The sequence below is a fragment of the Lithobates pipiens genome, unplaced genomic scaffold (assembly GCF_037356315.1).
Source record: "Lithobates pipiens isolate NorthernLeopardFrog02 unplaced genomic scaffold, aLitPip1_a1.2 Scaffold_16, whole genome shotgun sequence".
In the NCBI taxonomy this organism is placed as follows: Eukaryota; Metazoa; Chordata; class Amphibia; order Anura; family Ranidae; genus Lithobates; species Lithobates pipiens.
In genome coordinates, this window is record NW_027507748.1 from 226,034,724 (window position 1) to 226,057,315 (window position 22,592).

Sequence of the window (22,592 nt, forward strand, 5' to 3'; positions counted from 1 at the left end):
TGCTTGGCTTAAAACTAGGCATGCAATGAGTACAAGTACCAATACTTATATATATATATATTTTTTATAGTACTTGCCGATTTACCAATTACCGCTACCTATTTCTGCCATTTAGGGAGATCAAATGGGGGAGGTGCAGGGAAGTGGGGTCTCCATAGTCTATCTGTGTGCTGTGTAATATTACCTTCTGGATGACACCAAGTGTTAAAGAAACACAGCACTCCTAACACTCAGCACTGCCCCACAGCCAGGTGGACTGTATTGTCCTCCCATATCCTCCTCCAGTTCATACAACATGTTTGCGTGCAGGAGTAAGGGCCCACTAACAAGCCAGGTTTTATGTATTGCCTTGGGGAGATGCAGACTAGAATACTGCAATCACTGAGCAGAAAATTATATCACCTGTGATGCATTTCAGTTATCTTGCAAACCTGGCCTGTTAGTGGGCCTCGAGGACAGGGTTGATGACCACTGGTCTATGGCACTACAAATCCCAGCATGGCAGACTCCCATTCCTCAGCTCATAGCACAAGGAGATGTTCACCACAGGGGTCATTGCAGCCTGTCGGCCTTCTATATAGATAGATATATGTTCTAATATTCATTCTATGTTCCTCCAACATTCTACAAACAATACCCTATAATGACAAGATGAAAGAAGTTTGTTTGCAATCTTTGCAAATTTATTAAAAATAAAAAAATCACATACACATAGTTGCAAATAAATCTGACTTGTCCTTTGACGATGCGGGTACCTTAAGCGACCCCATGGACAAGAAAATAGAAGCTCTTTTAAAGAGGGCCTGGGAAGCGGGGGCTGCGAATCTAAATCCAGCAATAGCTTCCACCTGCATAGCCCGCACCTTGCTTATCTGGCTAACCCAGCTTCAGGAACTTCTAGAAAATTACACTCTTAAGGAAGAATTAATAAAGACCATCCCTACACTGACCAGTGTGGCAGCTTTTCTAGCAAATGCCTCAGCTGAAACTGTCAGAATATCTTAAAGGGCCACAGCACTACTCAAATCTTGGGAAGGTGCTATCTCTTCTAAGAACAGACTGTGCAGAATTCCGTTCACTGGAGACCTACTGTTCGGGCCTGAACTAGAAACAGTACTAGACAGAACTGCAGCGAAAAACAAAACAATGGTTTTCCCCAAACCAAAAAGAAACCAGGGAAGGCACACTTTCAGCAGTTCAAAAAATTCAACAAGCCGGGAGCAAAGAAGCATTGGGAACAACAAACAATGACGGCCCTCATGTGGGGGGCAGACTTGCAGCTTTTTCCCCAACAATGGATGGAAGAAACAAAAGACAAATTCATCGTACACACCATAACTGATGGCTACGCAATAGAATTTTACACCCAACCAAGTACCTAATAACCATGCTACCAAAAGAAGATTGTGCAAAGGCCTTTTTAGAATCGCTGGAGAATCTACTAGATCAGAAAGGGATTCGCCATGTACCTCAAGGGGAACAAAGAGGTTTTTATTTACATGTTTTTGCAAAGAAAAAACAGTCAGGCAAGTTAAGGCTCATACTGAACCTCAAACCACTCAACAGGAATAGAATACAAAAAATTCAGAACAGGGTCTATTCTACCTCAGGAGTCGTTTATGGCGATGATAGACCTACAGAATGCTTGCCTACATGTCCCCATAAGAGGATCTTCAAAAATTCCTGAGGTTCGCAATACAAGGGCCAGCAACCACTCTGCATCTGCAATATACCGCTCTCCCTTTCGGCATGACTTCACCCAGAATCTTCTCAAAGATAATGGCAGAAGCGCTAAAGGGTCTAAGACAAGGCGTTGTCTTCATACCATACCTAGACTTTACAGACTTAGCAGAGACCCTAGAGATCAACCTGTGCACAAGTATGTCCTATCTGCAAAACCTGGGGTGGATAGTGAATGCAGAAAAATTTGCAGATGACCCCAAGCCAGAGTGGTGTATTTGGATTATGCTCTAGACTCCAGACTAACCAAGATCTTCCTAACAGAAGAAAAGGGCGAAAAGATAACACGGGCAGTAACTTCTCTAAGAGGAACCAATCCCATTACAATTGGACAGGGAATGGCAGTACTAGGGCTGATGACGGCTTCAATGGCAGCCATCGCATGGGCGCAGATCCACATGAGACCACTACAGAACATTCTGTCCCAGTGGGATGGCAGCCACTCATCCTTAGACAAATCCATTCCTGTTCCGACCACGTTCAAACACTCCAATGGTGGCTCCATCCGCTTCGATACGTTGAAGGGAGCAAATGGGCTCAATCCATCCCAGTCAGGATCACCACCGATGCCACCACACTAGGCTGGAGGGCACACATGGAAGACCTTTCCACGCAGGGAAAATGGAGTTCCAGATTGTCCCAAGCCTCCTCAAGGGCTAAAATCTGTGGAGGAAGCATTAAAAGCATTCAAATCAGCAATACAGGGGAGACGCGCAAGAATACAATCGGACAACGCCATGACTGTGGCATACCTAAATGGGCAGGAAGGGAAAAACTCCCAAAGCTTAATGAGGCTGAGGGAAACCATCCTGCTATGGGCAGAACCAAACATAAGATCTATATCTTACCACCTGAAAGGGACAGACAATACACTGGTGGACTTCCTGAGCCGGAAGACCATAAAACAGATGGAGTGGTCACTGATTCGCACAAATCACTCAAATGTGGGGGGGATACCTGAGGTAGCTGTTTGCCTCCAAAGCGAATGCAAAATCGCCAACATTCTTCTCGCTAGATCCCACAGATGACAACAGCGACGTAGATGCCTTCAGCCAAAACTCGAGAGGGCAACTGTTATGCATTCCCTCCAACTGCCATAATACCAAGAGTGATCCAAAAAATAAAGACAGAGAGCAACGGTGATGCGAATAGCACCACACAGGCCCCAAAGGGCATGGTTCAGCCACTTGAGGAACCTCCAGCATCAAACCTCATCTGACAATGTCGGACCGGCCAGATCTTTTATCACAGGGCCCAGTCAACCATCCAAGCCACAGAATCCTGAAGCTTTCAGCTTGGTTACTGAAAGGATAAGACTTCAGAATAAAGGACTGTCAGACAAGGTGATCAATACAATCCTAGGCAGAAAGCCAGTGACTAGGGCAATCTACGAGAAAGTGAGGAAAGTTTGTCTCCTGGAACAAAAACAAATTCCCAACAGAGGGATAATCCCAACAATTCTGGAATTCCTGCAACATGGGGCAGACAAAAATATCTCCCTAGGCACGCTGAAGGTAGAAGTGGCAGCACTGTCTTCATTCATGGACACCAGACTCGCAGAGGATCCGCTGATCAAACAATTACTAATGACACTCAAAAGAGCTAGACCGGCTAAAATGAATAGAACTTCAACTTGGGACATGTCCACAGTACTCAGAGGGTTTCTCTCCCCTCCATTCGAACCGATGGAAGACGGCTCAGACAAAAACCTCTCTAAAAACTGCACTCCTCGTGGCCCTAGTGTCGGCCAGAAGAGTGAGCGAAAGCCCACCCCGGTCTATGATGGAACCATACTGTCTTGTACATCTAGACAAGATAATTCTCTCGCCAGACCTGGCTTTCCTACCCAAGGCCTCTTCAACATTCCACAGAACCCAAAATTATCTTCATTCCTTCTATTCCAAAAAGTATGGACAGCAAAGACGCTTACAACAAACTAGATGTAAGAAACAGATTTGTGACATACCTCGAAAGAACGATCTTTTTGTCATATATGCGGGAGTCAACAAAGGGATGCAGGCTTCTAAGAATGCCATCAGCAGATAGATAAGAATGGCCATACAGACAACCTACGAGGCACAAAACCTCATCCCTCCTGATGGGATCAGAGCAAACACAACCAGAGTCTGGACAACCTCTTTTGCAGAGAAAGCAAGGAAACTCCAGAGCAGATCTGCAGGGCAGCGGCATGGTCGAGCTTCAGTACCTTCGCAAGGCACTATCGTATAGACCAGCTGTCCGACCAAGACCAGGCATTTGGTCACAAGGTGCTCCAGTCTCTCTCTCTCTCTATCCCCACCCTAGTAAGTGTTGCTTGATACATCCTCTCGGATGCTGCCCTGGAAGACTATTCAAGAAAATGGGTACCTGGTAACTTTTTCTAAGACTTCTTCCAGGGTGGTGCTAGTTCCCACTCTTAAAAAGACAAATACCAGGTACAATGGGGGAGCTTTAAGCTTACTGGGATTTCCTTCAGTGCTTTAATACACTTGAGGCACACAGGTAAGACTGAAATTTATAATGGTGGACTTATGTGTTTCCTGTTTAAATAAATATGCCAACATTTCAAACCTACTACTTTCACATTGTCATTATGGGGTATATCTTGTAGAATTTTGAGGAAAATCATAAATGTAATCCATTTTGGAATATTGCTGTAACATAAAATGTGGAAAAAGTGAAACACTGGGAATACTTTCCTGATGCATTGTTGGTGTCTGTGTGTGTATATACAGCAGAGCGTTAACAATGGGGTCCTGATTATTATAGCACAGCTGTGTCCTAGTCTACACTCAGAGCAGCACTCGTCTCCTCTCCCTAAAAGGCAGTACAGGATTAATACTAGACTATTTGTAGCCTCAGACTACTTATCGGAAAGGAGGCTGCCTGCTGTAAATTAAGATACCTGGGTTATGGCAGCTAGCTGCTGCTATAACTCCGGTATTTAACGTCCAAAGTAATGACTTACATTTACATTAGTGGTTAATGTGTGATATCTTGTAGGACTGGTTTGTGCGTGTACTCTTTTGGAATCTCCCAACTTCCCTCTTTACTCGTATGTAAATTTTTGGTTTGCATATGTGCTTACTAGAGTTGTTGTGTTTTTTTGCTTATCAGAATACTTCTTCAATTATTCCCTCCCCCCTTCCCTATGTTTGTATCCCTTATTTATAATACCTCCAGTGATCTTATTTTTATTTTATTTTTATTTTAAGGACCTCCTAAACAGAGTGGAGGAATTCCAAACGTGCAGTCAGAAGCTTTTAGCAACAGATATGCCCAGATCAAGTGATTTGCAGCAGCTTCTTGATTCCAGCTTTCAGTTTGACCTGGAATTGCCGTTAGAAAGTTTGCGAGAGCGCCTGGAACAGGCTCGCTGGTTAGAGGAACAGCAGCAAGCCTGCCAGGATCCTGGGACTCTAACACTGGATATTATGAGGAGACTTATAGATTTGGGTGTTGGCCTGGCTCCCCATCCTACTGTGGAGAAAGCAATGGCTGAGCTTCAGGAGCTCCTGACTATGTCAGAACATATGGATGACCGTTGCAAAAGTCTACTCAAAGCAAGGTTAGGTGTCGGTTATATCAACTTGTCAGTAGTTCAATTGCTGGAAAGTTGGGAGCGCATATTAAATGTTCCTTTCTTTAATGTATAAATATTTTGTTTCTTGTAGGCCCCAGCAAAATCTTAGTTCTGTGACTGCTGTTCTTCGGGAAGCAGAAAGTGTCCCTGTTTACCTTCCAAGTGTGGAGTCTTTAAGGGATGCTGTTGAAAGAGCTAGAGAATGGCTGCAGAAGGTGGAGACTTTGCAGGTTGGTTTTACTCTTTTATGTTACTTTAACCACTTCAGCCCCTGGAAGAATTTACCCCCTTCCTGACCAGAGCACAATTGCGCGGTCGTGCGACGTGGCTCCCAAACAAAATTGACGTCCTTTTTTTTCCCCCCACAAATAGAGCTTTCTTTTGATGGTATTTGATCACCGCTTGCGGTTTTTATTTTTTAGCACTATAAACAAAAAGAGTGGCAATTTTGAAAAAAAACCCATTATTTTTTACATTTTGCTATAATATCCCCAAAAAATATATAAAAAATGTTTTTCCTCATTTTAGGCAGATTTATATTTGGGAAAAATAAGCAATTATTAATTGGTTTGCACAAAAGTTATAGCGTTTCCGAAATAGGAGGATAGTTTTATGGCATTTTTATTATTTTTTGTTTTTAAATGACGGTGATCAGCGATTTTTAATTATTATTTTTTTTTTATTATTGTGACTGCGACATTATAGCGGACACATCAGACATTTTCTGAGACCATTGTCATTTATACAGCAATCAATGCTATACAAATGCATAATTCCTGTGTAAATGACACTAGTAGCGAAGGGGTTAATCACTAGGAAGTGTGGGGGTTAAATGTGTCCTGGGGCATGTTTCGAACTGTGGGGGGGGGGGGGGGGTGTGACTCTGTGTGACACGTCACTGATCTCTGCTCTGATCACAGGGAGCAGATATCAGTGACACTGTCACTAGGCAGAACGGGGAAATGCTTGTTTACATTAGCATTTCCCCTGCTCTTCCTCCCCGTGAGGCGATCGCGGGTATCCGCACGTCAATCGAGGTTACGGGACCCGCGACCCCACTCACGGAGCTTGGCATGCCCACTGGCCGCCTCTTGAAAGGCAACGTACATGTATGTGATTCTGCCTGTACGAGCCCTTCTGCCAACGTATATCGTCGTAAGGCGGTCAGCAAGCGGTTAATAGATAATCACAAAATAAGTTTAAACCCAAAACATCAAAATTTAAATAACCTGTCTACCTCACAGCAAAGCAATAGAAGCCATCTACCCCCAGTCTGGTGAGGAAAGGATCAGCCAGTCGTCTACAATCCTCATAGATTTCCTACAATAAAGAAACCCAACACACAAGTGTCGCCACCCCTCCTCTCCTGTGACTGACAGACTAATTAGGAGATTTATGCATGGGCATTAGAGAAGGGGTGTGCTTTCCACAGCCAATCACACAGATTGCTCCCAAAAGGCGCTCCAGCCTGAGGCAACTGATGCAGACTTTATTTATTTTTATTTTTTTAAAGGTAAAGTGTAAAAAAAATAAAAGTAAAAAAAAAATTGAAGCCCCCCTTCCCCGTAAGCTCAGACGCAAAAGCTAACGCACAGGTAAGTCATGTCCACATATGTAAACAACGTTCAAACACATGAAATGTTGGTTATCTATTTACGCAGCGTAACGCCACCTGTCACATTATACAAAAAGTTGGGCTAACTTTTTACTTTTTATTTTTTATTTTTTTTAGTTCAAGAAAGTGTTATTTTTCGTCTGTCATTTTGTTCCCTAGGGTCTCTGCTAAAAATATATAATGTTTGGGAGTTCTTAGTAATTTTCAAGGAAAAAAATAATTATGATTTTTACATGTAGGAGAGGAGTGCTGTATGGAAGTGCTTAAAGAAAAGACGAACATGGTGTAGGTATTGTAATTATTGAACATGAGGTTTACATCCACTTTAATCACTCTGAATTTTTTTGTTTTTTAGACTGGACCTAGAGTTCCTGTTCTGGATGGATTGGTAGAACTTGTGAATCAGGGTAGAGCAATTCCTGTACATCTTGGTCCTTTGCCAAGACTTGAAGCCCTTGTGGGTGAAGTCCATTCCTGGACGGAGTGTGCTACCAGCACTTTTTTAACATCTAACTCGCCCTACACTTTGTTAGAGGTAAGTCTTAAAAAAAAAAAATAAGGAGTTCAGTTATTTATATTAATTTTTTGTTCGGTATTGTGCAATTATTAGTGGAGTCCCTCTGCTTATGTAGACTTTAATCAAGGTGGTGATTGCCATGGTAGGATGGGGTAATAAAGGTTAGTACATAGTTTGTTTTAGCTTGGTGCATTCACTCCTCAATCTCAGTAAGCATGTTCTGAACTTGAGTGCAGGAAAACGCTTCAACAAATTTTAAAGCTTTTGCACATAGGCAAAGATTTATGCCCAATATGTAGCTTGATGAGCAAAGCCTTCCTCAGCTTGACATATACTACACAGTGATGTGTGCATTAGCCATGGGGCTAACCTACACACACAGGTACATGTCAGAGCTTGGGTAGAGCAAAGGGCATTAAACCATATTTTATTACAGTTAATAGCATTTTACTTTCCTTTTTTTTTTTTTTTTTTTTTTTTTTTTCCTTTTCAGTGAACATTTTAAGTTTATTATTTTTTGTCACCAAACTTGGGCTGAATGGGCACAGATGCTAACAGTACTCTTTTCGCCCTCTTAATTCATGAAATTTCTAGCATATGTATAATTTTTATCTTTTTAAACATCTTTTCAGGTACTCTGTCCTCGAAGTGATGTTGGCTCTCCAGGTTTAAAAAGAAAAATGAGAAAGATAAAGGAGCAGACAGCTTCAGGGGGGAAGAAGAAATATCCAAAGCCAGATGGCCTACTGGAGCTTGAGAAAGCTCTGAATGAAAGTAAAGACACTGCTACTGCTGTAAGTGAAATATTTTTGCTTTGACTTCTATATTTCCAATGTGTGTGTGTTTTTATATACTGTATATATGTGGGGATCTATCCACACAGTATCTCACAAGTGAGTACACCCCTCACATTTTTTAAATATTTTATTATATCTTTTCATGTGACAGCACTGAAGAAATTACACTTTGCTACAATGTAAAGCAGTGAGTGTACAGCATGTATAACAGTGTAAATTTGCTGTCCTTTCAAAATAACTCAACACAGCAATTAGTATTTAAACCGCTGGCAGCAAAAGTGAATGCATCCCTAAGTGAAAACCATTCTTTTCCAGCACTGCCTTAACCCTCTTGGCAGGTTGCCCATGGAGTCCTCTTCCACTCCTCCATGACGACATTATGAGCTGGTGGATGTTAGAGACCTCCACCTTCCATTTGAGGATGCCCCAAAGATGCTCAATAGGGTTTAGGTCTGGAGACATGCTTGGCCAGGCCTTCACCTTTACCCTCAGCTTCTTTAGCAAGGCAGTGGTTGTCTTGGAGGTGTGTTTTGGGTCTATGTTGGAATACTGCCCTGCAGCCCAATCTCCGAAGGGAGGAGGATCATGCTTCAGAATGTCACAGTACATGTTGGCTTTCATGATTCCCTCAATGAGCTGTAGCTACCCTGTGCCAGTAACACTCATGCAGCCCCAGACCATGATTGTCCCACCACCATGCTTGACTGTAGGCAAGACACACTTGTCTTTGTACTCCTCACCTGGTTGCCACCACACACGCTTGACACCATCTGAACCAAATAGGTTGATCTTGGTCTCATCAGACTCCAGGATGTGGTTCCAGTAATCCATGTCCTTAGTCTGCTTGTCTTTGGCAAACTGTTTGCGGCCTTTCTTGTGCATCATCTTTAGAAGAGACTTCCTTCTGGGATGACAGCCATGCAGTCCAATTTGATGCAGCGTGCGGCTTATGGTCTGAGCACTGACAGGCTGACCCCCACCCCTTCAACCTCTGCAGCAATGCTGGCAGCACTCGTATGTCTTTCTCAAAGACAACCTCTGGATATGACACTGAGCATGTGCAATTCTTTTTTTTTTTTTTTCTTTCTTAGGGTATCACTAGGTGATTGGACACTGGCACACCCTAGACAGGAAGTTCAATCCCCCATATAACCCCTCCCCCTACTGGAGGTACCTCAGTTTTTTCACCAGTGTTTTAGGTGTTGGTCAGAAGTAAAGATGTGCTGCACTGAGCTCCGCTGGAATAGCCTTACTGGGGCCAGCTATGCAACCGGATCCATTCAAAGTGTCTTTTCCAGACCGAATTGGATGGTACCCAGGCCTCGTGTCCAAAGAAACAAGGTTTTACCTGTAACGCTGCTCTTTTTAGAGCGCTGGACCCTGGGATCCTTTTTTTTTTTTTTTTTTTTTTTTTTTTTTAAGCCATATACCTGGCAGGGTGCTTTACTGACCCAGAACTGCAGATCCCCCTATTCAAGGGGGCCCCAGTCTCTGAAGGTTTTTTTTCCCAAGTGTTCTTCCAGGACAGCCCTTGAGAGATGGAGCTCCTCCCATCAACACAGGAAACACATTGCCACAGTTCAAAAAGGCGGTCCCTCAGTTCCTGGTCAGTCATTTTGTGTTTCCTCCGTCCGAGGAACATGTTGCCAGCAACCTGGAGGCCCCCCTCAGGGGCTGCCTGAGAATCTGTAAACCATAAGGGACCGGGTCCTGGTTTTTGGTTGCAGTAGGGTCCATACCTGTTTTTTGTGGCTCGTGTACCGTCCAGCTGAATTGGAACAGACCCGTTACCCTCCTCCTTCCAGTGCCGAGGTGGCCAGGGGCAGAATGATGCCGGTTTCCCCCAGGAGCGGTGAGTGGAACCCTTCATCTCTGCTCCTTGTTGCTGTGGGGTCAGAGACGCTGAGCGTCATTTCCGGCGGAACTGCATCATCACTGCGTGCCGAGACTTCCGGTTCCGGGTCTCTAGGGCACAGGGAGGAGAGGGAGAGCCAGCGCTGTGCCTGTGCAGTCCCGACCAGCGTCCAGCGATACAGGACTAGCGGCGGAATCCGGAGCGGCAGAGGGGGACCATGGAGGCTATTCCTCAGGAAACTCCGGTGGAGGCAGGCACCAGCCAATCCCAGGTAGGCTGCTGGGCATGCTATTACTCTGGTGGTTTAAGGAGTTGTGTTTGTAGGCTGGGATCTGTAGTGCCCCACGGTGGTGGTTAACTCACAGTTAAGGATGTATGCAGTGGTGGTGATTCTAAGGAGGGACATGGAGCTGACGCTAAAAAATTTTTGTTTTCTTATTTTCAGGCTAAAGAGCTACCAAAGGAAGACAAGGCAGGCCGCAAAAAGTGCCCTAATTGTTGGAATAGGTTGTCCTCTGGCTCTAACAAGGCCCTATGCAAGCAATGCATTGCAAGCTTGCTTAAATCTGAGGCAGATTTCCCCTTGGCTAAATTTTTGGGCTCCTTTTAAAGAGGAAATGGCATCGACTTTTAAGTCCCTCCGGGAGTTAATCACCGATGTAGGCTCAACTGCCTCCACTAATAGAACTGCAATTTCCTCCTCACCATGCTTTACAACACCCAGCTCAGGGGAGCCCCGTATAGTCGGGGAGTAGATGAGCTAATGGGTGCTATCTATGATACGCTGGAAATTGAGGGAGAAACTCAGTTATCCAGACATAAGATGTATGAGGCTCTGGGGAAAAAGAAAGCAAGGGTTTTTTCGATACATAAAGTGCTTTCTGACCTTGTCCTTGAGGAGTGGTCTGAACCGGATAAAAAGGTTTTCTTTTTTTCCTAATTCCCTTAAGAGAAGGTTCCCTTTTGATGAGAGCCCAGAGGCGGTCTGGAATAAAAATCCTAAACTAGACGCCCCTCTGTCCAAAGTCTCAAAGCAGGCTGATCTGGCCTTTGAGGATATGGGCCATTTGAAAGATCCAATGGACAGGAGAACAGACATTGTCTTAAAGGGGGCCTGGGGTGCCTCTATGGCAGGCTTAAAACCAGCTCTAGCCACTTCTTGTGTAGCTAGAAACCTGGAGTTCTGGTTGTCACAACTGCAGGAACATCTAAAAGCAGGCACTCCTAGGGGGGAGCTTTTGAAATCCTCCCCTATGCTTTTCAAGGCCACTAGTTTCATCTCTGACGCCTCCATGGACTCCGTAAAATTTACGGCTAAGTCGGCAGCACTTTGTGGCAGCAAGGAGGTCAGTATGGATGAAAACTTGGGGGGAGACACGGCATCTATAACCCCCCTGTGCAGCGTCTCTTTTACAGGAGACTTAGTCTTCGGGCCTGAGTTAGATTCCGCCTTGGAAAGGACGGCTGATAAAAAGAAAACCTTTCCCGCAAAAAAGAAAATTTTTCAAAGAATATTTTTTCGTCCCTTTAAGGAACCCTCTAAATCAGAGAAGAGTTCAACCCCCAAAAAGCATTGGTCGGGACATAAGGGGAAAGAAAAGGGGGCATACTTTTTAACCGCCCCAATCAGGACCCCAAACCCTAGTGATGTCAGGGTTCCTGTGGGAGGAAGATTAAGCAAATTTCTTCCACGGTGGGAAGAGACAACCTCGAACGAGTTTGTCTTAAATATAATAAAAAGGGGTCACGCGCTGGAATTCCACAGCAGCCCTCCCTCAAAGTTTTTGGTGACAAAACTTCCAAGTCACTCAGAAAAGGCCAGGGCCTTACCTTTACTGATAGGGGAAATGGTGGATCAAGAAGTATTGACACCAGTCCCTATTCAGGAACAAGGGGACGGTTTTTACTCGCACATTTTTGTGGTAAAAAAGCCGTCAGGGAGGTTCAGACTAATTATGAACCTCCGACCACTGAATCGCTCCATCCGTTACAAGAGATTTCGGATGGAGTCCATTTTTTCCATTAAAAAATCTTCTCCAGAAAGAGATTTATGGCTTCCCTGAATAAGGGATGCTTATTTGCATATTCTAATAAGGGAGGAATGCCAAAAATTCCTTCGGATGGCAGATAGACACAAAAATTTAGCACTTTCAGTGCAGAGCGCTCCCCTTCGGTCTATGATCCTCCCTGAGGATCTTTACCAAGGTTCTCGGAGAGGCTCTAGTTCCATTGAGGCTTCAATCAGTCTTGATTATTCCCTATCTAGACGACCTGCTTCTAACAGCACACTCGGAGAGTCTTTCTCAGGATCTGGAGTTGACTCAACTCAGCCTGAGCCGATTAGGGTGGATTGTCAATCAGGAGAAATCCAAGACAACCCCAACACAGGAGATCCTGTATTTAGGTTACTGGATCAAGTCTGTAGATCAGAAAATTTATACTGCCGGAAGAAAAGATTTTGAATCTATGGCAGAGTACATATTTTCTTCAATGCAGCCCCAAATGTACTGTGAGGGAAGTAATGTCTGTCTTAGGCCTTATGACGGCAGCCAATCCAGCCGTACAATGGGCCAGGTTCCACCAAAGAGACCTTCAGGGATTTCTGTTGGAACAATTGAAGGGCAGAGATCTGGAGGAGGAGGTATCGATCCCCTCAAAAATAAAACGCTCCCTCTGGTAGTGGAAGGACAGGGAGAACCTAAACAAAGGGGTTCATTGGGTCCTTCCTATCACTTCAACACTGACAACGGATGCGAGCAGCTGGGGCTGGGGAGCCCACCTTGGCTCGAGCTGGGTCCAGGACAAGTGGACCCCGGAAGAGAAATGTTTCTCCTCAATTTGGAAGGAGCTAACAGCAATCCTGAGAGCTATTTTAGCTTTTCAGCCCACAATACAGGGTCACCATCTACAAGTCTGTTCAGACAACATGACGGCTGTAGCATATATAAACAAACAAGGAGGTACCAGAAGTCCTCGTTTGATGTTGGTAGCCAGACGCATTTTCCAGTTGGCAGAAGCCAATCTGGAATCCATTTCTGCAGTACACCTGAAAGGGGAGCTGAACAGCATGGCGGACTTCTTGAGTCTACAAAGAGTTTCGAACCAAGAATGGTCCTTGCACCAAGAGGCATTCAATCTTATAACAACTCACTGGGGAAAACCAGAAGTAGACCTTTTTGCGAGCAAAGAGAATGCAAAGGTTCACAATTTTTGCTCGCTAAACCCAGGAGATCAGCCCCTGGCTGTAGATGCCTTGCAGACTCCGTGGACTTTCAGTCTGGCATATGCATTTCCCCCTCTTCATCTCATTCCGAGGGTCCTAGCAAAATTCCTCACAGAGAAAGCCTGTTTGATTCTAGTAGCGCCGTTCTGGCCCAGGAGACCATGGTTCACAACGTTGCTACAATTGACAGACTGTCCTACTCTAATGCCGCGTACAGACGATCAAACAATCGGGTGGAAAAGTCCGGAAAACTCAAGTCTGCCGGACAATCCCCCCCGTGTGTAGCATCCGGCATACTTTTTTGACCCGAAAGTACGGTGGACTTAGAAAGTAGTTTTGCACTCCAATCTTCCTGCTGGACTTGCATTTCGGCGGACAATCCGGCCGTGTGTATGCCAGTCCTCCGTACTTTTGAAATGAATGGACTTTTCCCGCCCGGAGAAAAGTCAGCTCGTTTCGAGCGGGTCTCCAGGTAGGCGGGCCCGCGAAAGAGGGGGGGCGCTCGCTCCTCCCCCCTTTCCTGGCCGGCCGGGTAGCGTGCTCGGACAAGGGTCTGATGTGGACCTGGGGGGGACCCCCATGCCGATTTTTTTTTTTTTTGCGTTGGGGTTCCCCTTTAAGTCCATACCAGGTGGCGGGGCCAGCGACGTCTCATTCGCGGGCCCCGCCTACCTGGAGACGTGCTCGAAATGAGCGGACTTTCCTCCGCGTATGTGGGCGAGTCCGTTCATTTCAAAAGTAGGGCGGATAGTACGGCGGACTTAGTACGCCGTATTAGTCCGCTGAAAAAGTGCCGTGTGTGGACAAGTAGCTTGTTCGGAAAGTCCGACGGACAGTCTGGCGGGAAGTCTGCCAGACTAAGTCCGTCGGATAGTCGGCTACGTGTGTACGCGGCATAAGGCTTCCCTGCAGACAGGACCTCCTGTCGCAGGGACCTCTTTATCATCCGCAGGTGGCCACGCTGAAGCTTTCAGCATGGTTACTGAGGAGGAAATCTTAAGGAGTAAGGGCCTGACAGATGAGGTAACTGCAACCTTACTACAGAGTCGCAAACCAGTCACGAGGGCTATTTATAAAAAAATTTGGAGAAAATTTAATAGCTGGCTGAATAGCCATGAGGAGATAAACATGAATACGGCTAATATTCTACAGTTTTTAAAGGAAGGTGTAAACAAAGGGTTAACCTTAAGTACTATTAAGGTACAGATAGCTGCCTTAAGTGTGTACCTAGATGAACGCTTACAGGAAAATCCTTTTGTCGCTAGGTTCTGTAAGGCAGTCGCTAGGCGTAAGCCAGTCAGAGTCAACGGAGTCCCATCCTGGGATTTAGCAGTTGTGTTAAAAGCTTTCTTGGGGTCACCCTTTGAGCCTATCTCCGAGGCCTCCCTAAGGCTTATTACATTTAAGACATTACTCCTGGTGGCAATCACTTCAGCCCGTAGGGTCAGTGAAATCCAAGCCCTTTCCATCAGGGAACCATTTTTACAGATTCTAGAAGACAGAGTCATTCTAAAGACCAAAGGTAGCATCTAGCTTCCATAGGTCACAAAATATTGTCCTCCCCTCATTTTGACAAAATGCAGCAAATGAGAAAGAAGAACGTTTTCATTTATTGGATGTGAGGAGGTGTATTCTAGAATATTTAAAAGTAACAAATCCTTTCAGAATCTCTGACTCCTTTTGTCCTTTTTTTCCGGGCAGCGTAGGGGGCAAAAAGCTTCAAAAGTAACCATAGCTAGATGGATTAGGCTAGCTATAGCAGAGGGGTATAAGGCCTTGAATAGAGATCCTGCTGAGGGTGTGAAAGCTCGCTCCACAAGGGCGTTGTCTGCATCCTGGGAAGAAAGAGCTGGTGCCACCCCGGAGCAGGTATGTAAAGCAGCCACATGGTCAAGCTTTTCCACCTTTACAAGGCATTACCGACTGGACCGAATGTCTAGTCGGGATCAGGCCTTTGGGAGGAAAGTCCTCCAGGCCGTGGTCCCCCCCTAATCTGGTAAGTACTTGGGGATCCTCTCAAGGGCTGTCCTGGAAGAACACTTGGGAAAACTGGAGTTAGTACTTACTGGTAACTCCTTTTCCGGTGGTGTTCCAGGACAGCACGATCCCACCCTTTATTTGATTATAGTGTTGTACTAATGTTATTACCTGTTATGGTTTATATGTTTTTCAGTTCCATCCTTCGGTTCTTGGTGAATGACTGACCAGGGACCTGAGGGACCGCCTTTTTGAACTGTGGCAATGTGTTTCCTGTGTCGATGGGAGGAGCTCCATCTCTCAAGGGCTGTCCTGGAAGACCACCGGAAAAGTAGTTACCGGTAAGTACTAACTCCAGTTTTTCCTAACGGAGCCCGCCATGAGAGGTGAAGATTGGGTCTGTTATTCAAACCCTGCAGCTGGATATGGTAAGGGAGACTCCTCAAGAATTTTTCTAATTCTAATAGGTTTTCTCCTTTTAAGGAAATGTATGCTATGCCTATAGTCGCCACCGGGGGCTGCCAAGAGCACATACCTTTCATGCCTGATCTGTCTGCTTGATGTCCACGCTCTTATGCTCCTCCAGCCATGCTCCAGGAAGCATGAAGGCTAAGGGTTTTTTTCCTTCTGGCATTCTCCCTCCACGGATTAGGGGACTGAGATGGGCCTGGGCAGAGAGCGGTTAACATACCGCACCACCCACCGCCGTTCGCTGCTGCCATTACAGCGGCTTCATGTCCACTGCTCCTTCCCTCTTCTCTGCCCCAGCCTCCCCTCCATGCTTATCAGCAGGATTAGAGCCTCTGCCCACGCGGGAAATGCTCAATGGGGTTTGCGGAAGTGGTCTGAGGAGGGGGGGCGGAGCACTAGGCTACACGGGCTTTAAAGTTCACTCTTTTTCAGATGCATACAGCCTATGGAGGGACACAGAGCTGACAGGCGCATGTAAGTGTGGAGGACACAGGCATTCCCAGGCAGCATTTACTTAGGCACCAAACTGAGTCTTGGTAGCAGTGGCAGTTTCTGAACTACGGTGCTCAGCAGTCAGTGCATTTTTTTTCTTGTTACCTTTACCATTTGTTGCTTTGCACTATGGGTAGGAGAGGTACATGTACCCTGAAGAATAGGGGTTCAAAGGGGTCCCCTTCAGGCTCTGAGGACTCCCCTCTGCAGCACCCCCCCCCTGCAGGACCCGGGGAGGCTGGCCAGGGAGAGCCATCGGGATCAGGGGCTACAGCTGCTTCTGGCACTTCAGCCCCTGTATACATTACACAGGAGGTTTTTTCCTCAACCATAAACTGTTTAGAGGAAAGATTAGTGGCCTTAATCGCATCTTCACTCAGTGGAAGAAAACGCACTAGGCCCCTCTGTCGCCCAGGAATCTCAGAGTGAGAAACTCTGGGATAAAGGAGAGGAATCCCCCTCAAGATCGGGAGGAGACTGATTCCACTTCTGAGGAACCTAGTGGAGAAGGGCCCTCTTCTCAGGATGAGAAGATGTTGGTGCAAATTCTTGTTGGATTGGTCCATTCCACATTTAAGTTACCTGTACCTGAGTCAGTTAAAGAACCCACTTCTTCTCTGGGTTCACTGAAACCTCCTCAAATTGCACATGACTTTCCTGTTTATAGTTTACTGGAAAAGCTTATCTATTCTGAGTGGCATCACCCAGATAAACATTTTCTACACTTTATCCTATGGAGGAAAAATTTACTAAGATGTGGGGTATACCGGCAGTGGATGCCACGATTTCCTCTGTAAACAAAAGCCTGACTTGTCCTGTTGACAACGCTCAGATGCTTAGGGATCCAACTGATAAGAAAATGGAATTCCTATTAAAAAATGTTTTCTCCTTGGCAGGTTCAGTATCTCAACCTGCAGTCGCAGCAATTGGAGCCTGTCAATATTTGAGAGACCATGTTAAACAGGTGCTTAAAGATTTACCTAAACAGCAAGCCCGGGGTTAGCTAACCTACCAGTGGCTGTGTTTTGCTGTTGCTGTCCCATGCAAGAGCAGGGAATGGGGTTTTATTTAAACCTTTTCACGGTACCAAAGCCAAACGGAGATGTCAGACCCATTCTAGATCTCAAAGATCTAAACCGATTTCTAAAGATACACTCCTTTCGCATGGATTTGATCCGATCGGTAGTATCCATCCTGCAAGGAGGAGAACTTCTGGCATCAAGACATCAAGGATGTGTACCTGCATGTACCTATTTTCCCTGCTCATAAAAAATCCTGCGTTTCGAAGTAGAAAAACGCCACTTTCAGTTTGTAGCTCTGCCTTTCGGGCTAGCTACTGCACCTCTGGTGTTTACAAAGATCTTGGCCTCTCCTCTGGCCAGATTAAGGGCGCAAGGTATAACAGTAACAGCATACCTAGACGACTTGATCTTGATAGACCGGTCGGTAGCCCGCCTGGACCAAAATTTGGTCACCACAATCAACTACCTGGAATGCCTAGGTTGGGTCCTCAACTTGGAGAAGTCTTTTTTAAAACCAGTAAGAAGACTAGACTATTTGGGTCTGGTCATAGATGCAGCCCAGCAAAGGGTATTCCTACCCCAAGCAAAGATCAGTGCTATAAGAGAACTGATTCAGGTAGTCGGGGCAAAGAAAAGTCCTTCTATTCGTCTTTGTATGAGGTTATTGGGGAAGATGGTGGCTTCATTCAAAGCAGTTTCCTACGCTCAGTTTCATTCAGGCTGCTGCAAAACAGTATCCTATCTGCCTGGAACAAGAAGGTTCAGGCATTCGATTTTACGATGCATCTGTCCCCTACAACGCGTCGGAGCCTCAGCTGGTGGTTGATACCCAAAAATCTGTGGAAAGGAAAATACTTTTTACCAGTTACCTGGACAGTGGTAACAGATGCCAATCTTTCGGGTTGGGGGCCAGTCCTGGAACAGTCGACTGTCCAAGGGAGATGGTCCAAGACCCAGAGGGCCTTACCCATCAACATTCTGGAGATCTGTGCTGCGTATCTAGCCCTAAAAGCCTAGACACTCGGGTTGCCCTGTCAGGATCCAGTCCAACAATGCCACAGCAGTGGCTTATATCAATCACCAAGGGGGCACCAAAAGTCGTGCAGCTCAGTAAACTAGATGTTAATCTGGGCAGAAAGACATGTGCCATGCATATTGTCAGTCTTCATTCCGGAGGTAGAGAACTGGAAGGCGGACCACTTGAGCCGCCAGCAGTTAGTCCCAGGGGAATGGTCTCTTCACCCCGACATCGTCTTGGCCATATGCCAGAGATGGGGAGGTTCCGGATGTAGATCTTTGCGTCCAGGTTCAACAAGGTCGACAACTTTGTGTCAAGAACGAGGGATCCTCTTGCATGCAGGACAGATGCGTTGGTATGCAGAAATAGTGAAAATGGCAGTAGGCTCTCCTTGGACCCTACCGTCCTGTCCAGACCTGCTATCCCAGGGACCAGTATTCCATCCTACCTTAAAAACGCTAAATTTAATGGTTTGGTTATTGAAACGCACATTCTGAATAATCGTGGGCTTTCGAGCACTGTGATATCTACCTTGATTAATGCAAGAAAGCCAGCTTCCAGAATGATTTATCACAGAGTCTGGAAAGCATTTGTCTCCTGGTGTGAATCCAGGGGTTGGCACCCCAGAAAATGTCATAAGCAGAATCCTCGAATTTCTGCAAAATGGGTTAGAGATTAAACTGGCCTTGAGTACCATCAAGGGCCAAGTCTCTGCCTTATCAGTTCTGTTTCAGCATCCACTTGCTTCGCATTCTTTGGTCCGAAGCTTTATACAAGGGGTAACGCACCTTAATCCTCAAGTTAGGGCGCCTCTGAACCCCTGTGATTTGAATTTGGTTCTGTCAGCTTTACAGAAGCAGCCTTTTGCACCGATACATCAAATTCCCTTAGTTCTGTTGACAAGGAAATACATTTTTCTGGTGGCCATTTATTCTGCCAGAAGTGTATCAGAATTAGCGGCCCTCTCTTGTAAAGAACCAGATCTGATGCACAAGGATAGAGTGGTGTTACGCCATCATCCTAGTTTTCTACCGAAGGTGGTCTCAGGTTTTCATCTAAACCAGGATATTGTTCTGCCTTCCTTTTTTCCAAATCCCTGCTCTATGGAAGAGAAGTCACTACAGTCTTTGGATTTAGTCAGAACAGTCAAAGCCTATCTAGAAGCGACTGCTCAGGTTCGCAAAACTGATGTTTTGTTCATATTGCCAGAGGGTCCTAAAAAGGACAGACAGCGTCGAAATCTACCATTGCTAAATAGATTTGACAAGTAATTGTTCAAGCTTATGGTTTGAAGCAAAAGATTCCGCCTTTTCAAATCAAGGCGCACTCCACTAGGGCTATTAGTGCTTTGTGGGCAGTGCATCACCAGGCCTCCATGGCTCAAATCTGCAAGGCCGCAACCTGGTCATCAGTCCATACATTCACCAGATTTTATCAGGTGGATGTGAGAAGGCATGAGGATATCGCCATTGGGCGTACTGTGCAGCAGGCAGCGGTACAGGGTCCTCGGGTCTGATTACACCCTATGTTGTGTGGTTCCCCTCCCCTCAGATAGCATTGCTCTGGGACATCCCATCAGTAATTACTGAGTCTGTGTCCGGCAATGTACGAGAAAGAAAATAGGATTTTTATAACGGCTTACCTGTAAAATCCTTTTCTTTTGAGGCACATCACGGACATGGAGGTCCCTCCCCTCTTCTAATACACTTATATTGCTTTGCTACAAAACTGAGGTACCTCCAGTAGGGGGAGGGGTTATATGGGGGATTGAACGTCCTGTCTAGGGTGTGCCAGTGTCCAATCACCTAGTGATACCTTATAACCCATCAGTAATTACTGAGTCTGTGTCCCGTGATGTACCTCAAAAGAAAAGGATTTTACAGGTAAGCAGTTATAAAAATCCTATTTTTCAGATCCTCAAAGTTCTTTCCCATGAAGTGCCTTTGTTGCCAGCGGTTTAGACATTAATGGCTGTGTGTTTGAGTTATTTTGAAGGGACAGCAAATTTACACTGTTATATAAGCTGTACACTCTCTACTTTACATTGTAGCAAAGTGTAATTTCTTCAGTATTGTCACATGAAAACATGTAATAAAATATTTACAAAAATGTGAGGGGGCGTTTTCACTCTTGTGAGATACTGGGGGTTATTTACTAAAGGTAAATCCACTTTGCACTGCAAGTGCACTTGGAAGTGCAGTCACTATAGATTTGAGGGGGACATGCAAGGAAAATAAAAAAACAGCATTTTAACTTGCACATGATTGGATGGTAAAATCAGCAGAGCTTCCCCTCAGATCTACAGCGACTGCACTTTCAATGCAAAGTGGATTTTCCTTTTAGTAAATTAACCTGTGTGTGTGTGTGTGTGTGTGTGTGTGTGTGTGTGTGTGTGTGTGTATATATAATTTTATTTGTGTACGTTTTTTATCTATATGATTTTAAGTCACTTGACAAAACTATTGACTGGTGGCTTTGTTTAAAGCGGAGGTCCACCCTAAAGTGGACCTTCTGCTCATTGGAATCCTCCCCCCCTCTCCGGCGACACAATTGGCACCTTTCAGGGGGGAGGGGGTGCAGGTACCTGTACAGTACAGGTATCTGCACCTTTCTGAAAGTCCCCCGCTGCCTGCTGGGAAACTCACGGATCCCAGAGACAGTGGGACCATGTGCAGTAGGGAACCGGGAAATGAAGCCGAAAGGCTCCACTTCCTGATTCCCATACCCAAGATGGCGGCTGCAGCACCCGAGAGACGATCGAGAGATCGGCTTCGGGTGCCGACATCGCGGGCGCGCTGGGCGGGTAAGTGTCCTTATTTTAAAAGTCAGCAGCTGTAGTATTTGTAGCTGCTGGCTTTTAAAAAAAAAAAAAACGGCGGAACTCCCGGCGGACTCCCGCTTTAACACATTCACCTCCTATAAGCGGTAGCAACCATAATTTTATTTTTACATTTTATAGATCGGACTTTGCAAGTGGTAATTCACATTTTTTAGCCAGTAAATGTTCAATCCCTTTGTGTGTCCTAGACCATAAATCTAAGACCATTTACAGTTAACGCTAAATTTTATAATCTATTAAAGCATCACCTATGAAAATTTTTTGCAATCACAATTTGCTGCCTTTTCAAGGCTGCAAACAATATTTGAGTATTGACATCTTTAGCATGTTTTTGCTCGGCTTAATGATGTATTTTTTGTTTTTGTTATATTGTACAGAATGTTTAGAGATTCTGTGTGCATTAAATTTGAATGTATTTTTTTTTTGCTTTGATTTAAAGTACAACTAAAGACAACTTTTTTTTTTTGTTAGTTTTTAATAGAGTAGAGAGAGATTAGAACAACTGTCCGTTTTTTATTGCAGTCTCTGCCCCAGTTAAAGCGGTGTTCGCCCCCCTAAAAAAAAAAAAGCCAGCAGTTACATATACTGCAGCTGCTGGCTTTTAATAGTAGGACACTTGCCTGTCCTGGAGTCCAGCGATGTTGGCACAGCAGCTGTTGTTTCCATCAGCTGTCGGGTACTGCCGTCGCCATTGCGGTAAGGGTACCCGGCAGTTTAGCCTTACAGGTTCACGCCAGGAAACCCTAGTGAGCGTCAGCGAGGCCCCGCTCCTTTCTCCTACTGGCCTGGCTAAAGGAGAAGGATGAAGGAGCCCTGCAGTGATGCCACGGCCCAGATCCTGGAAGTGGGAACAGGATACCTGTCAGACAGGTATCCCCCCCCTCCCCCTAAAAGATGTAAATTGTGGCACAGGAGGGGGAGAGGAGACGAATGAGCGGAAGTTCCACTTTTGGATGGAACTCTGCTTTAAGGAGATTCAACCTCCTTTTTGCCCTGTTTACTATTATCATTGATAGTAAAGGAAATCCCAAATTTTGGGTTGTCCCCTGAAAAGTAATAGGGGGGAATCTTCCAATGGGACACTACTTCTGGTGGCTTGGGGGTCCCAGAGGAATTCCCTTGATTTACAGGGATTTCCTCTCACTTCCTGGCTATGGAACAGGAAGTGAATGGTAATCTCCGCAATGGGATTAAAAAAAAAAAAAAAAAATTCTTATGGGGTATAACCCTCCCTTACTCTATCCCAAAAAAAAGTTTCACCAATATTAAGCAACATACAAACTATTATCCTTTTAGTCTATAAGTCATATGTTTAAAAAAATTATATAATATTTAGAATTTTAAGTGTTAATTTCAACAGGTACTTTTTGGCATGTGGGGGGGGGGGGGGGGGGGAGTCTCCAGCAGTGAAAAGGGTTAGAGGCAGCCTGTGTGTATAAATCA

General features: G+C 45.3%; 1 protein-coding gene across 1 annotated transcript in view; it reads left to right on the forward strand.

Moving 5' to 3' along the window:
* KDM5B (lysine demethylase 5B) overlaps positions 1-22,592 on the forward strand; it is a 180,275-nt gene that overhangs the window by 134,288 nt on the left and 23,395 nt on the right. The window contains exons 20-23 of the mRNA XM_077481154.1: positions 4,956-5,308; positions 5,415-5,553; positions 7,294-7,473; positions 8,088-8,249. Coding sequence (XP_077337280.1) covers positions 4,956-5,308; positions 5,415-5,553; positions 7,294-7,473; positions 8,088-8,249 — 834 coding nt within the window. The remainder of the gene's footprint in view (positions 1-4,955; positions 5,309-5,414; positions 5,554-7,293; positions 7,474-8,087; positions 8,250-22,592) is intronic.